Consider the following 15,593-nt stretch of genomic DNA (forward strand, 5'->3'; position numbering starts at 1 on the left):
AAATGAAAGATTTTAATAGAGAACAAACAATGTATTTACCTTACTAGTCATAATATATATAGCATTCATGACACCAATTCTTGATGTTTGTTGTTGTCTTCAGTCCTGAGACTGGTTTGATGCAGCTCTCCATGCTACTCTATCCTGTGCAAGCTGCTTTATCCCCCAGTACCTACTGCAACCTACATCCTTCTGAATCTGCTTAGTGTACTCATCTCTCGGTCTCCCTCTACGATTTTTACCCTCCACGCTGCCCTCCAATGCTAAATTTGTGATCCCTTGATGCCTCAAAACATGTCCTACCAACCGATCCCTTCTTCTAGTCAAGTTGTGCCACAAACTTCTCTTCTCCCCAATCCTATTCAATACCTCCTCATTAGTTACGTGATCTATCCACCTTATCTTCAGTATTCTTCTGTAGCACCACATTTCGAAAGCTTCTATTCTCTTCTTGTCCAAACTAGTTATCGTCCATGTTTCACTTCCATACATGGCTACACTCCATACAAATACTTTCAGAAACGACTTCCTGATACATAAATCTATATTCGATGTTAACAAATTTCTCTTCTTCAGAAACGCTTTCCTTGCCATTGCCAGTCTACATTTTATATCCTCTCTACTTCTACCATCATCAGTTATTTTACTTCCTAAATAGCAAAACTCCTTTACTACTTTAAGTGTCTCATTTCCTAATCTAATTCCCTGAGCATCACCCGATTTAATTTGACTACATTCCATTATCCTCGTTTTGCTTTTGTTAATGTTCATCTTATATCCTCCTTTCAAGACACTGTCCATTCCGTTCAACTGCTCTTCCAAGTCCTTTGCCGTCTCTGACAGAATTACAATGTCATCGGCGAACCTCAAAGTTTTTACTTCGTCTCCATGAATTTTAATACCTACTCCAAATTTTTCTTTTGTTTCCTTTACTGCTTGCTCAATATACAGATTGAATAACATCGGGGAGAGGCTACAACCCTGTCTCACTCCTTTCCCAACCACTGCTTCCCTTTCATGCCCCTCGACTCTTATTACTGCCATCTGGTTTCTGTACAAATTATAAATAGCCTTTCGCTCCCTGTATTTTACCCCTGCCACCTTTAGTATTTGAAAGAGAGTATTCCAGTCAACATTGTCAAAAGCTTTCTCTAAGTCTACAAATGCTAGAAACGTAGGTTTGCTTTTTCTTAATCTTTCTTCTAAGATAAGTCGTAAGGTCAGTATTGCCTCACGTGTTCCAACATTTCGACGGAATCCAAACTGATCCTCCCCGAGGTCTGCATCTACCAGTTTTTCCATTCGTCTGTAAAGAATTCGCGTTAGTATTTTGCAGCCGTGGCTTATTAAACTGATAGTTCGACCAATTCTTACAAATTTCAAAACTCCGCCATCTCTCTCCCCACGTCCACCACTGCTGGCGGCTCACCTGCAACTGCGCAACGCTACGCGCTGTTAGCATCCAGCTGCCGCTGCTCAACACTACAATGGCAGACAACAATGCAAACTAAATACAGACTGCGCACAGCACAGACAGTGATTTTTCATACCGAGCGCTAAGCGGCGTTACCAATAAGAAAACCTAAACAGCCTACTTACACAGTGGCAAGCACGAAAGTGCTTACAGCATCAGTGTAGGCCTGTGCTATGATAGTACCATGCAAAACAACAAGGCGTACAAGCCCCCTCCATGAAAAACACGATCGCACCATAACACCACCGCTTCCGAATTTTACTGTTGGCGCTACACACGCTCGCAGATGACGTTCACCGGGCATTCGCCATACCCTCACCCTGCCATCGGATCGCAACATTGTGCACCGTGATTCGTCACTCGACACAACGTTTTTCCACTGTTCAATCGGCCAACGTTTACGCTCCTTGCACTAAACGAGGCGTCGTTTGGCGTTTACTGGTGTGATGGGTGGCTTACGAGCAGCAGCTCGATCATGAAATCCAAGTTTTCTCACCTCCCGCCTAACTGTCATAGTACTTGTAGTCCGTCCTGATGCAGTTTGGAATTTCTGTGTGATGGTCTGGATAGATGTCTGCCTATTACACATTAAGACCTTCTTCAACTGTCATCGTTCTCTGTCAGTCAACAGACGAGGTCGACCTGTACGATTTTCTGCTTTACGCGTTCCTTCACATTTCCACTTCACAATCACATCGGAAACAGTGGACCTAGGGATGTTTAGGAGTGTGGAAAACTCGCGTACAGACGTATGACAGAAGTGACACCCAATCACCTGACCACGTTCGAAGTCCGTAAGTTCTGCGGAGCACCCCATTCTGCTCTCTCACGATATCTATTGACTACTGAGGTCTCTGATATGGAGACTTGGCAGTAGGTGGCAGCACAATGCTCCTAATATGAAAAACATGTTTTTGTGGATGCTCGGATATTTTTGGTCAGATAGTGTTTGCAAAGACATATTACTGCAGCTTATCCACTGAAATGTTGGCAGATGTGCAGCAGTAGTTCCACACCAGAGTGGAAGCTCGTATTGACGCGTCCGGCAGGCATTTTGAAAACGACGTGCGGTGGTCAGTTTTATCGTTACTGGTCAGAATCCACACACCTCATGTACGCACTTGTGTTGGTCTGTAGTGTGTCCTACCACAGGTAATGTAGAAGTGTCATCTACATCTACATTTATACTCAGTAAAACACCCCAACGGTGTGAGGCGGAGGGCACTTTACGTGCCACTGTCATTACCTCCCTTTCCTGTTCCAGTCGCGTATGGTTCGCGGGAAGAACGACTGCCGGAAAGCCTCCGTGCGCGCTCGAATCTCTCTAAATTTACATTCGTGATCTCCTCTGGAGGTATAAGTAGCAGGCAGCAATATATTCGATACCTCATCCAGCAAAGCACCCTCTCGAAACCTGGACAGCAAGCTACACCGCGATGCAGAGCGCCTCTCTTGCAGAGTCTGCCACTTGAGTTTGCTAAATATCTCCGTAACGCTATCATGCTTACCAATTAACCCTGTGACGAAACGTGCCGCTTTTCTTTGGATCTTCTCTATCTCCTCTGTCGACCCTGCCTGGTACTGATCCCACAATGACGAGCAATACTCAAGTACAGGTCGAACGAGTGTTGTGTAAGCCACTTCCTTTGTTGATGGACTACATTTTCTAAGGACTCTCCCAATGAATCTCAACCTGGCACCCGCCTTGCCAACAATTAATTTTATATGATCATTCCACTTCAAATCGTTCCTCACGCATACTCCCAGATATTTTACAGAAGTGACTGCTACCAGTGTTTGTTGTATCATGTAATCATATAACAAGTGATCCTTCTCTCTATGTATTCGCTATACATTACATTTGTCTGTGTTAAGGGTCAGTTGCCACTCCCTGCACCAAGTGCCTATCCGCTGCAGATCTTCCTGCATTTCGCTACAATTTTCTAATGCTGCAACTTCTCTGTATACTACAGCATCATCGGCGAAAAGCCGCATGGAACTTCCGACACTATCTACTAGGTCATTTATATATGTTGTGCAAAGCAATGGTCCCATAACACTCTTCTGTGGCACGCCAGATGTTACTTTAACGTCTGTAGGCATCACGGTGCTATATTAGCTCATTTATGTAAGTTCTGTACATTCCTTGAAGTGTGGGAACTTTTCAGAATACGATATCTCGTAAGCGACTCACACTAGACTCCTGCAAGAAACGCAACTGACATCCTTATTTACCCAAGTTATATCTGTTAATGTAAATAGCCAGTGATTCATTAAAAAAGTATACGTTTACATAAAAAAATGCAGTTTATCAGTACTATTGCAATAAGTATGTTGCCTAACAACGCAAACCTCTGACTGCCACTCTATGTAAACCGTAAGATTTGCTGTGCAGGCTTTAGATGATTCGCCATGTGATACTGGTAGTCTTTTGTGTCTCTGTATAATTTATATATTCACAATTTATTTATTTTAATCACTTTATTTACTTGCTTATTCTTATTGCTAAAGGTGGTGCTGCTGGCAGTGGCTGGGGCGCATGCGCAGTTCGACCTACCGTACCCGCTGCAGCTGGTGCGAGCCGCTCCCAGTGCAGTCAGCCCACAGCTGTACGGCCCCCAGCCTGAAGCGGTGTCGCTCATCAGAGGCAGCACGCAACCAGGCGACAGCCAACAGCAGGTGAGGAGGCGGTCCACGGGGCTGTACTCGAGGGTTAATACAGACAAAAGAAACAACTACTGGTGGATGTCATTAAATGTTGAAGTCCTACATTCATATACACTATTGGCTATTAAAACTGCAGCACCAGGAAGAAATGCAGATGGTAAAAGGGTAGTCATTGGACAAATGTATTATACTAGAACTGACATTTGATTACATTTTAACGCAATTTGGTTGCGTAGATCCTGAGAAATCAGTACCCAGAACAACCACCTCTGGCCGTAATAACGGCCTTGATACGCCTGGACATTGAGTCAATGAGAGCTTGGATGGTGTGTACAGGTACAGCTGCCCATGCAGCTTCAACACGGTACCACAGTTCATCAAGAGTAGTGACTCGCATATTGTGACGAGCCAGTTGCTCGGACACCATTGATCAGACGTTTGAAATTGGTGAGAGATCTGGAGAATGTGCTGGTCAGGGTAGCAGTCGAACATTTTCTGTATCCAGAAAGGCGCGTACAGGACCTACAACATGCGGTCGTGCATTATCCTGCTGAAATGTCGGGTTTCGCAGGGATGGAATGGAGGGTAGAAATCATCTGAAATGTAACGTCCACTGTTCAAAGTGCCGTCAATGCGAACAAGAGGTGACCGAGACGTGTAACCAATGGCACCCTATACCATCACGCCGGGTGATATGCCAATATGGCGATGACGAATACACCCTTCCAATGTGCGTTCACCGCGATGTCGCCAAACACGGATGCGACCATCATGATGCTGTAAGCAGAACTTGGATTCATCCGAAAAAATGACCTTTTGCCATTCGTGCACTCAGGTTCGTCGTTGAGTACACCATCGCACGCGCTCCTGTCTGTGATGGAGTGTCAAGGGTAACTGTAGCCATGGTCTCCGAGCTGACAGTCCATGCTGCTGCAAACGTCGTCGAACTGTTCGTGCAGATGGTTGTTGTCTTGCAAACGTCCCCATCTGGTGACTCGGGGATCGAGACGTGGCTGCACGGTCTGTTACAGCCATGCGGATAAGATGCCTGTCATCTCGACTGCTAGTGATATGAGGCCGTTTGGATCCAGCACGGAGTTCCGTATTACCCTCCTGAACCCACCGATTCCTATTTTCTGCTTACAGTCATTGGATCTCGCCCAACGCGAACAGCAATGTCGCGATACGATAAACCGCAATCGCGATAGGCTACAATGCGACCTTTATCAAAGTCGGAAACGTGATGGTACGCATTTCTCCTCCTTACATGAGGTATCACAACAACGTTTCACCAGGCAACCCCGGTCAACTGCTGTTTGTGTATGAGAATTCCGTTGGAAACTTTCCTCATGTCAGCACGTTGTACGTGTCGCCATCGGCGTCAACATTGTGTGAATGCTGTGAAAAGCCTATCATTTACATAACATAGCATCTTATTCCTGTCGGCTAAATTTCGCGTCTGTAGCACATCATCTTCGTTTTGTAGCAATTTTAATGGTCAGCAGCGTACCAAGCTATGTTCATATACCAAGCTCCCAAAACGTCATAGAACTTTAAAGCACTGTGACCGTACAGGAACGGGAAACAACTCTTGGATTTCTGTTCCAGTATGGGCTTGGTAATCACAAACTCCTTTTTTAAACATAAGAACATTCACCGGTATACTTGGGAAGGCAGGGGAACCAGATCTGTCATTGACTATATAATAACAGATCAGGAATTCAGGAAGGCTGGGGGGACACACGTGTATTCAGGGGATTCTTTGATGACACTGATCATTATTTAATCCGCAGTGAAATTGGGATTGTGAGGCCGAAAGTGCAGGTGGTCAGGTCCACATGTAGGAGGATAAGAGTGGAGAAACTTCAGGATAAGGAAATCAGGCACAAGTACATAACAGCGATCTCAGAAAGGTACCAGTTAGTTGAATGTAGTCATTTACAGTCATTGGAAAAGGAATGGACAAGGTACAGGGACACAGTACTGGTAGTGGCTAAAGAATGTCTTGGAACAGTAGTGTGTAAAAGTAGGAAGAAGCGAACAGCTTGGTGGAATGACGCAGTCAAGGCAGCCTGTAAAAGGAAAAAGAAAGCGTATCAAAAATGGCTACATACTAGAACTCAGGTAGACAGAGAAAGTTATGTTGAAGAAAGAAACAAAACCAAACAGATAATTGCAGCATCCAAGAAGAAATCTTGGAAAGACTTTGGAAACAAGGTGGAGACTATGGGTCAAGCTGCTGGAAAACCATTCTGGAGTGTAATTAGCAGTCTTCGAAAGGGAGGTAAGAAGGAAATGACAATTATTTTGGACAGGTCAGGAAAACTGCTGGTGAATCCTGTGGATGCCTTGGGCAGATGGAGGGAATATTTTGAAGAGTTACTCAATGTAGGTGAAAATACGATCAGCAATGTTTCAGATTTCGAGGTAGAATGGGATAGGAATGATGATGGAAATAGGGTCACATTTGAGGAAGTGGAGATAATGGTCAATAGATTGCAGTGCAAATAAAGCAGCTGGGATGGATGAAATTAAGTCGGAACTCATCAAATACAGTGGAATGTCAGGTCTTAAATGGCTACACAGGATAATTGAAATGGCCTGGGAGTCGGGACAGGTTCCATCAGACTGGACAAAATCAGTAATGTGTGATTACTTTAAACATGGAAACAGAAAAGGTTGTAACAACTAAAGTGGTATCTCTTTAATCAGCGTTGTGGGTAAAATCTTCTCAGGTACTGTTGAAAGGAAAGTGCGAGTATTAGTTGAGGACCAATTGGATGAAAATCAGTGTGGGTTTAGCCCTCTTAGAGGTTGTCAGGACCAGATCTTTAGCTTACGGCAAATAATGGAGAAGTGTTAAGAGTGGAACAGGGAATTGTATCTATGCTTTATAGATCTAAAAAAGGCATATGACCGGGTTCCTAGGAGGAAGTTATTGTCTGTTCTACAAGATTATGGAATAGGAGGCAAACTTTTGCAAGCAATTAGAGGTCTTTACATGGATAGTCAGGCAGCAGTTAGAGTTGACGGTAAATTGAGTTCATGGTTCAGAGTAGTTTCAGGGGTAAGACAAGGCTGCAACCTGTCGCCACTGTTGTTCATATTATTTATGTATCATTTGTTGAAAATAATAGACTGGCTGGGTGAGATTAAGATATGTGAACACAAAATAAGCAGTCTTGCATATGCGGATGACTTAGTTGTGATTGCAGATTCGATTGAAAGTTTGCAAAGTAATAATTTAGAGCTAGATCAGAAATGTAAGGACTATGGTATGAAGATTAGCATCTCCAAAACGAAAGTAATGTCAGTGGGAAAGAAATATAAACGGATTGAGTGCCAAATAGGAGGAACAAAGTTAGAACAGGTGAACAGTTTCAAGAACTTAGGATGCATATTCTCACAGGATGGCAACATAGTGAAAGAACTGGAAGCGAGGTGTAGCAAAGCTAATGCAGTGAGCGCTCAGCTACAATCTACTCTCTTCTGCAAGAAGGAAGTCAGTACCAAGACTAAGTTATCTGTGCACCGTTCAATCTTTCGACCATCTTTGTTGTATGGGAGTGAAAGCTGGGTGGATTCAGGTTACCTTATCAACAAGGTTGAGGTTACAGATATGAAAGTAGCTAGGATGATTGCAGGTACTAGTAGGCGGGAACAATGGCAGGAGGGTGTCCACAATGAGGAAATCAAAGAAAAACTGGGAATGAACTCTATAGATGTAGCTGTCAGGACGAACAGGCTTAGATGGTGGGGTCATGTTACATGTATGGGAGAAACAAGGCTACCCAAGAGACTCATGGGTTCAGCAGTAGAGTGTAGGAGGAATCGGGGCAGACCAGGGCGAATGTACCTGGATTCGGTAAAGAATGATTTTGAAGTAATAGGTTTAACATCAGAACAGGCACCAATGTTAGCACTGAATAGGGGATCGTGGAGGAATTTTATAAGGGGGTTATGCTCCAGACTGAACGCTGAAAGGTATAATCAGTCTTAAATGATGATGATGATGATGATGTATAGTCTGTTTGTAAACTGAAGCGCGAGCATTCCTCGAGATGGGGGAAGTGGCCTCTCCGAAAAGAACACTTCGCTTGCAGAACAGCTGCACCAAGAATCAATTTTCAGCTATGCTGGTCTACAGCTCGCTGTCTGTTCCAAAACGTCTTCTTCATAGTCAACGGTTCATGTGAGCAGAGATGAAACTCAGAGGGAGGCAATTGCGGGCTGTATTGTGGGTAATCAAATATTTGCAATTGAAAACGACGCAGGAGCATCTTCATTGTCCCTGACAAATTCGGCTGAGAATTTTATTGTAGAAGAAAATGCACGACAGTTATGTAACGTTGGCTGCATAGCTTCAGGCGAAATTTCTCACCAGGCCCTCGTACTTGGCTGGAGACACTAATGTTCTAGGTGTCTTTGTGTGTTCCCTGTGTGCTCAGAAATAAAAAGAACGACGTAACGTGATCGACGGGCATACTAGAGACACTGACCAATACACCTGTGCAAAATGTCATAGGATTTTCTCTGTTGTTTCCATTTCGCGACCGATCGTTCCTTATTTTCCGAATAACCCTTATATGTGTGTGCGTATCTGTTTCACATCGCCACCAAAACCACTGGACGAACTTCCGATTTCAAACAGACTTGGTATACACATGCCTCATTCTCAGGCAACAATTTCTGTGGGAATAACACCCAATAACCTATCATATTTCAGGAGATATGGCACCGTGAACACAATGAGATGCATGAGAAACTGCTGTAACATGCATGACGTTTAAATGTATTGATTTTGTGCTACTGACTGTATTTGCAATAAATTTCGCATGCAGTATCCACATATGTCGCTAAATGCACCTACAAAATTATATCATTGTGTGACATTCAGATCAGGAGATATTACGCCATAAACACTGAGATACGTGAAAAAAATCCGCATAATGTATGAAGTTCTAACACATTTATTCTTTAATATTAAGATACTCCTACCCAGCTGAAGTGGCAGTACCTGAAAACAATAGCCACATATAGAGCTATGAAGATGCGTTCCAATAGAGACGTTAAAAAAATCACCTCGTAGACACTCGAAACACATGCACTCAACATACAGATACTTTCTTAATTTGGGTACTGTACGTATACATTTGTTCATTATACCATTTCTTTGTACGACTGTTTCATAAATTCAAAGGTGTGTTCACGAACACATGAAATGAAATTTTTTCGATATTGCACTACAAACAAAGTGCATTTTTTTGTTTTCGTTTCTACTACAAAACTGGCAAAATAAATACCCGGTCAGTACAGGGTTTGTCAGCTATTAACGTTATACAACAGCCTGTAGTTGCTCCTTGCGACGAAGTGTGGTAGAGAGAGAAGGGACTCGCCTTATCGCTCTTCAGATAACAGGCAGACTATACAATCAAGAATATACAACCATGTCCTCGGCATCCTCAGTAGGTATTTACTTATTCCATTTGAAAACACAAACAGTAGAAATTCTGTATTCTTGCATTATATGGACCCTACAATATTGCTACTCTTGAATTCTGGATTACATTTTTTCAGTGGCTGTTTATTCATTTCAGCTATAGATGTATAACAAATGTTGCCTCAGCAACACATGTATGTATAAATGGTACTACTGTCGGAAAAACATCGCCAAACTATGACATAGGACGACTGAGGCAAGGAATGTTATAATATGCCACATATGGCACTTACTGATGTTGTTGTGCCCTCTTTCTGAACCTTGTAACATAGTTTATTAGAAGTCTTAATATGCTTTATTTTAACTTCCCAATTTTGGTGACCTGAGGCTGGATGTCAACTGCTTGACTCGCTACTGTGCAAAAACGGTTCCGCATCTATACCTACATCAGTGCTCTGCAAACCACAGCTTTCCTTCCCTTTCAGTCACACAATGATCGCGGGGATAATGTGTGCTTAAATGATTCTGTGCTCACTGCAGTTGGCGTAGTATTATCTTCTCCGTCCCTACAGTAGCGGTACACAACAGCTTGTAGTATATTCGTAGATTCTTTACTCACTACCGGTTTCTGAAATGATGATTACCATCTGCCTGGTGGTCATTCTTCACCGAATACTGAAATGTTACCGTTTGGCAACATTAAGATGTGCAACTTTTTTCATTTCCTGCATTTCAGTTTTTGTACGGTTTTCAAATACCGTGCAAATACTTGACAGCTGGGCGCTGCTATTTATCTGTGACTGAAATCTGAGCTGAGCATCTGTTCTTAAAGCTACTTTTACAGTTTTTGTCTTTTATTCTGGATCATGACTCTTTGACTGACTTGATGCTTCCCGTTACCTCTTTTGCGTCATCTTCTTCATCGGAGAGTAACTCGTATACCTAGACCCAGCGCCCTCAATTATTTGTTCTGTGTATTATAATCTGTATTTTCCACTATAACTTTTGCACTCTAGGCTTTGTCTACTACGATGGAAGGTTTTTCCTTATATCTCAAGAGATTCTATCATCCTGTCTCTTCTTCTTCCGTCTTCTGGATATTCGTTTCCTCGCTAATTTTACAAAGACCTGCGCGCGTAATTCACAGCATCTTTCTGTAACACCACATCTCTGATTCTTCGAGTATCTTTGTTACAGGCTCTAAAATCTTATTAAACACATTAAAACTGTTACGCGCGTCATACACATTATTGGCACTCGAGTTGCAGCTTCTATTTCAGACGGACAGGAATTCTGTAGCTCGCTTCGATCCATAGAAGACTGTAATAGATGGATTGTTGACTGTAAAAGCGGCAGCTTACATCCCTGTCACGTTCGTCTGCACTGTTACTGAACAAGTGCCTACAGCATTGCGTGACGCGCCTGTGATTTTCCTCCCACTTGCAACATGTATGTTCTGTAAGCAGTTGTGTGAGGTGCATCGTTTCGATATTTTAGATTTACTCCTCTGTTGCATTCGATGTTATGGCAAGGAGAAAATAATTTTTCATATTAGATTAGATTAGATTCTATTAGCTTCAGTTTTCGTACCATAGATCCAAAAAAATTAGATGATCCTCGTGGTTGTGGAACATGTCACAAAGTACAACATAAAAAACGTAAAACATTTTAATATAATATTTACTACCCCGATCATTTGTCAGATTGTCAAACTACGTGAATACAATACAGTAAACCAGAACAGCTAATATTTACAAAATTAACATGCTGTCAGAATGAAACATTGTTATGCACTACTAATAAATTTATCACACACAAAATACCTAATCTTAACTATAGTGACAAAGAGCTGTCAAGACTGAAATCTAACAGACATTTTTATTAAAGCTCGCCTAACACTACCTGTTAAGATATTCATCTATAGAGTAGAAGGAGTTGCCTATCAGAAAGTCTTTCAAACTCTGCTTAAATCGTGCTTAATCTGAAACCAAGTTTTTAATGGTTCCTGCCGATTTATTGAAAATGTGTGTTCTCGAATACTGGACCCCTTTTCGGACCAAGGTAAGTGATTTTAAGTCTTTAAGCAGTTTGTTGTTATTCCTAGTATGGATATCATATATTGAGCTATTGGTTGGAAGTAGAGATGTATTACAGGCAACAAATTTCGTTAAGGAATAAATATACTAAGAAGCAGTGGTTAGAATACAAAGTTCCTTGAACAGATTTCAGCATGATGTTCTTGAATTTACGCCACACGCTTTTCGTATCGTATGGTTGTACACCCTAAAAACATTTGCTAGATTTGATGAGCTACCCCAAAATATGATCCCGTATGACATAATAGAATGAAAGCAAGCAAAGTATGCAAGTTTTTTTCTATTTATATCTCCTACGCCTAACATCATTCTCACTGCAAATACAGACTTGTTTAGGCGCTTAAGCAGTTCTGTGGTATGCCCTTCCCAATTGAATTTATTATCGAGTTGTAATCCCAGAAATTTAACCTCTTCGATCTGCATGTCTTCATATGTTATACATATGCTGGAAGGAAATCTCTTACAGGTTTTGAACAATGACTCGTTATGTGCCCTAATCTTTTGTACTTTATACTCACAACCCTACCGAAATATATATCGGAGGTAGTAGAACTGCCACACTGTCTGTTCCGAATACCTCTTCTCTAAAGTTTCTCAACAGCTTGTCACCAGAACACCGCCGTCTTTCTTCATACTATCCCCTGTTAAGGTCGCTTAACATTAGTTTTACACTTTCATTTTGGTTACAATGAATTGTTACGGTGCTAGCAGCGCGTGTCTGACGTGGTTCGATGTCTGCTGGTAAGCCAATTTGGTAAGCAGGCTACTCCAAGTGCAGGAGCAGTATTGTAGAGTAGGTCGCACTAGCGTCTTCATTTGTGATTCCATTTAATGATGGACCGACTTTCTCACAACACTTCTAACAAATCTGTCTTCGACGCGTCTACTCTATAACGGATTATTCTTGTTCTTCCTATTTCAGGTCTCGAATTAATACTGACTCAAAATATAGCGCCTGACAAAAAAATTGAAAGACCCACAAGACAAGGTCGGACGTCAATGTACACTACTGGCCATTAAAATTGCTACACAACGAAGATGACGTGCTACAGACGCGAAATATAACCGACAGGAAGAAGATGCTGTGATATGCAAATGATTAGCTTTTCAGAGCATCCACACAAGGTTGGCGCCGGTGGCGACACCTACAACGTGCCGACATGAGAAAAGTCTCCAGCCGATATCTCATACACAGCCGGCCGAAGTGGCCGTGCGCTTCTATGGCTCTGCAGTCTGGAACCGTGAGACTGCTATGGTCGCAGGTTCGAATCCTGCCTCGGGCATGGATGTGTGTGATGTCCTTAGGTTAGTTAGGTTTAACTAGTTCTACGTTCTAGGGGACTAATGACCTCAGAAATTGAGTCCCATAGTGCTCGGAGCCATTTGAACCATTTCTCATACACAAACAGCAGTTGACCGGCGTTGCCTTATGAAACGTTGCTGTGATGCCTCGTGTAAGGAGAAGAAATGCATACCATCACGTTTCCGACTTGAATAAAGGTGGGATTGTAGCATATCGCGATTGCGGTTTATCGTATCGGGGCATTGCTGCTCGCGTTTGTCGAGATCCATTGACTTTTAGCAGAATATGAAGTCGGTGGGTTCAGGAGGGTAATACGGAACGCCGTGCTGGATCCCAATGGCCTCGTATCACTAGCAGTCGAGATGACAGGCATCTTATCCGCATGGCTGTAACGGATCGAGCAGCCACGTCTCGATCCCCGACTCAACAGATGGGGACGTTTGCAAGACGACATCCATCTGCACGAACAGTTCGACGACGTTTGCAGCAACGTGGACTATCAGCTCGGAGACCATGGCTGCGGTTACCCTTGACGCTGCATCACAGACAGGAGTGCCTGCGATGGTGTATTAAACGACGAACCTGGGTGCACGAATGGCAATACGTAATTTTTTCGGATGAGTCAAGGTTCTGTTTACAGCATCATGATGGTCGCATCCGTGTTTGGCGACATCGCGGTGAATGCACATTGGAGGCGGGTATTCGTCATCGCCATACTGGCGTATCACCCGGCATGCTGGTATGAGGTGCCATTGGTTACACGTCTCGGTCACCTCTTGTTCGCATTGACAGCACTTTGAACAGTGGACGTGGCTCTACCCTTCATTCGATCCCTACGAAACCCTACATTTCAACAGGATAATGCACGACCGCATGTTGCAGGTCCTGTACGTCCCTTTCTGGATACAGAAAATGTGCATCTGCTGCCCTGGCGAGCACATTCTCCAGATTTCTCACCAATTGATAACGTCTGGTCAATGGTGGCCGAGCAACTGGCTCTTCACAATACGCCAGTCACTACTCTTGACGAACTGTGGTATCGTGTCGAAGGTGCATGGGCAGCTGTACCTGTACACGACATCCAAGCTCTGTTTGACTCTATGCCCAGGCGTATCAAGCCCGTTATTATGGCCAGAGGTGGTTGTTCTGCGTACTGATTTCTGAGGATCTAACACCCAAATTGCGAGAAAATATAATGACATGTCAGTTCTAGTATAATATATTTCTCCAATGAGTACCCGTTTATCATCTACATTTCTTCTTTGTGTAGCCATTTTAATGGCCAGTAGTGTAGTTCCTTATGCGTACAGAACATCGACGGTTATTTAAGTGATTAAGACTTACAGTTGCCTGTGACAGGAAGAGCGGCAACGGAGGGAGTTAATGTTGTTTGTGTTTCACGTTTTTACCAGGCTTGATAGAGACCACAAGGGATGTGAACAGCGCCCAGTTGTGTGATACTGTGATGGACAGGGAGGTGCCCTATATACGAGTGAGATAGCATTATCAGCATTAGAAGGAGTTTGCAAGGAGCCTTAACCATCCTCTCTATTTGGCCGATTGGTACAATCGTGCAGTACCCAGAAATGTGGGGCATTCGGATGTGACAGAGGTCTGATGTTTGACTGCACGGGAACGTGACCGGAGGCATGCTCCTTGTCAGGGTTTCACTTGGCCACTTGTGACCTCCTCAACGAAGGATCGCCATATTGTGCACCCAGCATCTGCACCTGGCATCCGAGAACAGGACGTGAACTCCTTGCGACATTCAGTGTGGTCAGAGATCAGAAGCAGCCGGAGTCGGGAATTACCGAATGTAGCCTGCCGTTAACACCACAACACAAACGGTTGCATTTGGTGTAGTGTCGTGACCGGGAGGCATGGATTCCTGATGAATGGTTTCGCATTATTTTCAGCGATGAATCGTCCTTCTGCACTAACTATGCTGACCATCGTTGGCGAGTACTGTGGAGACCTGAAAAGAGGTTGCAAGGACCCCTCACTCGCACTAAACCTACAGAAACGTCTCAGTTTAGCCAGTGAGCCTGTAGATGGTGATACAAGGGCCAAACAGTGTAACTGACAACTATTTCCCACCCGAGTTTTACAATAATTAAGCGAGTCCATCCTTGAACTGAGATTGTGAGCCGCAGCGTATGAACTCTTTCTACCTGTTGTGTGGAGACGCTCTCGTAGTTTTTTATCCCCTTGGAGAGCCGTAGCAGCGCCGTCCGATTCTGAAAGTGCAATTCTACAGTCCATAATAAATTAAAAGCACCAGTTTGCTTTTGTTTTACAATATTTTTTTATTGTGTTAAAAACCATCTTCAGTCATTTACTGAGTATTGTCATCAAAGAAGTTACTGTGTTTGAAAACAACATTGGAAGAGAAGTAACACGTCTAGACTGAAGCAGAAAAATACAGTAAGCAACATCTTTGACAGTGTGGTGGTAATGCAATGAAGAAGTAAAAAATTGAAGAGTAAATAAATGAAAATGGAGTAGACAGGAAAAACGTTAACACACAATAGGAACAGCACGCCTGTATAACAGTTTCTATTAATAAACAAACCTAATAAAATAAAACAAAAGAAGTACTTGATAAGGCTTCAT

General features: G+C 43.0%; 1 protein-coding gene across 2 annotated transcripts in view; it reads left to right on the plus strand.

Annotated features, from left to right (window-relative positions):
* The window catches only part of LOC126284250 (uncharacterized), a 151,286-nt gene that overhangs the window by 94,585 nt on the left and 41,108 nt on the right, over positions 1–15,593 (plus strand). For both annotated transcript variants that reach the window (XM_049983049.1, XM_049983048.1), the window contains exon 2: positions 3,986–4,153. In XM_049983049.1, coding sequence (XP_049839006.1) covers positions 3,986–4,153 — 168 coding nt within the window. The remainder of the gene's footprint in view (positions 1–3,985; positions 4,154–15,593) is intronic.

The sequence above is a fragment of the Schistocerca gregaria genome, chromosome 8 (assembly GCF_023897955.1).
Source record: "Schistocerca gregaria isolate iqSchGreg1 chromosome 8, iqSchGreg1.2, whole genome shotgun sequence".
Taxonomy (NCBI): Eukaryota; Metazoa; Arthropoda; class Insecta; order Orthoptera; family Acrididae; genus Schistocerca; species Schistocerca gregaria.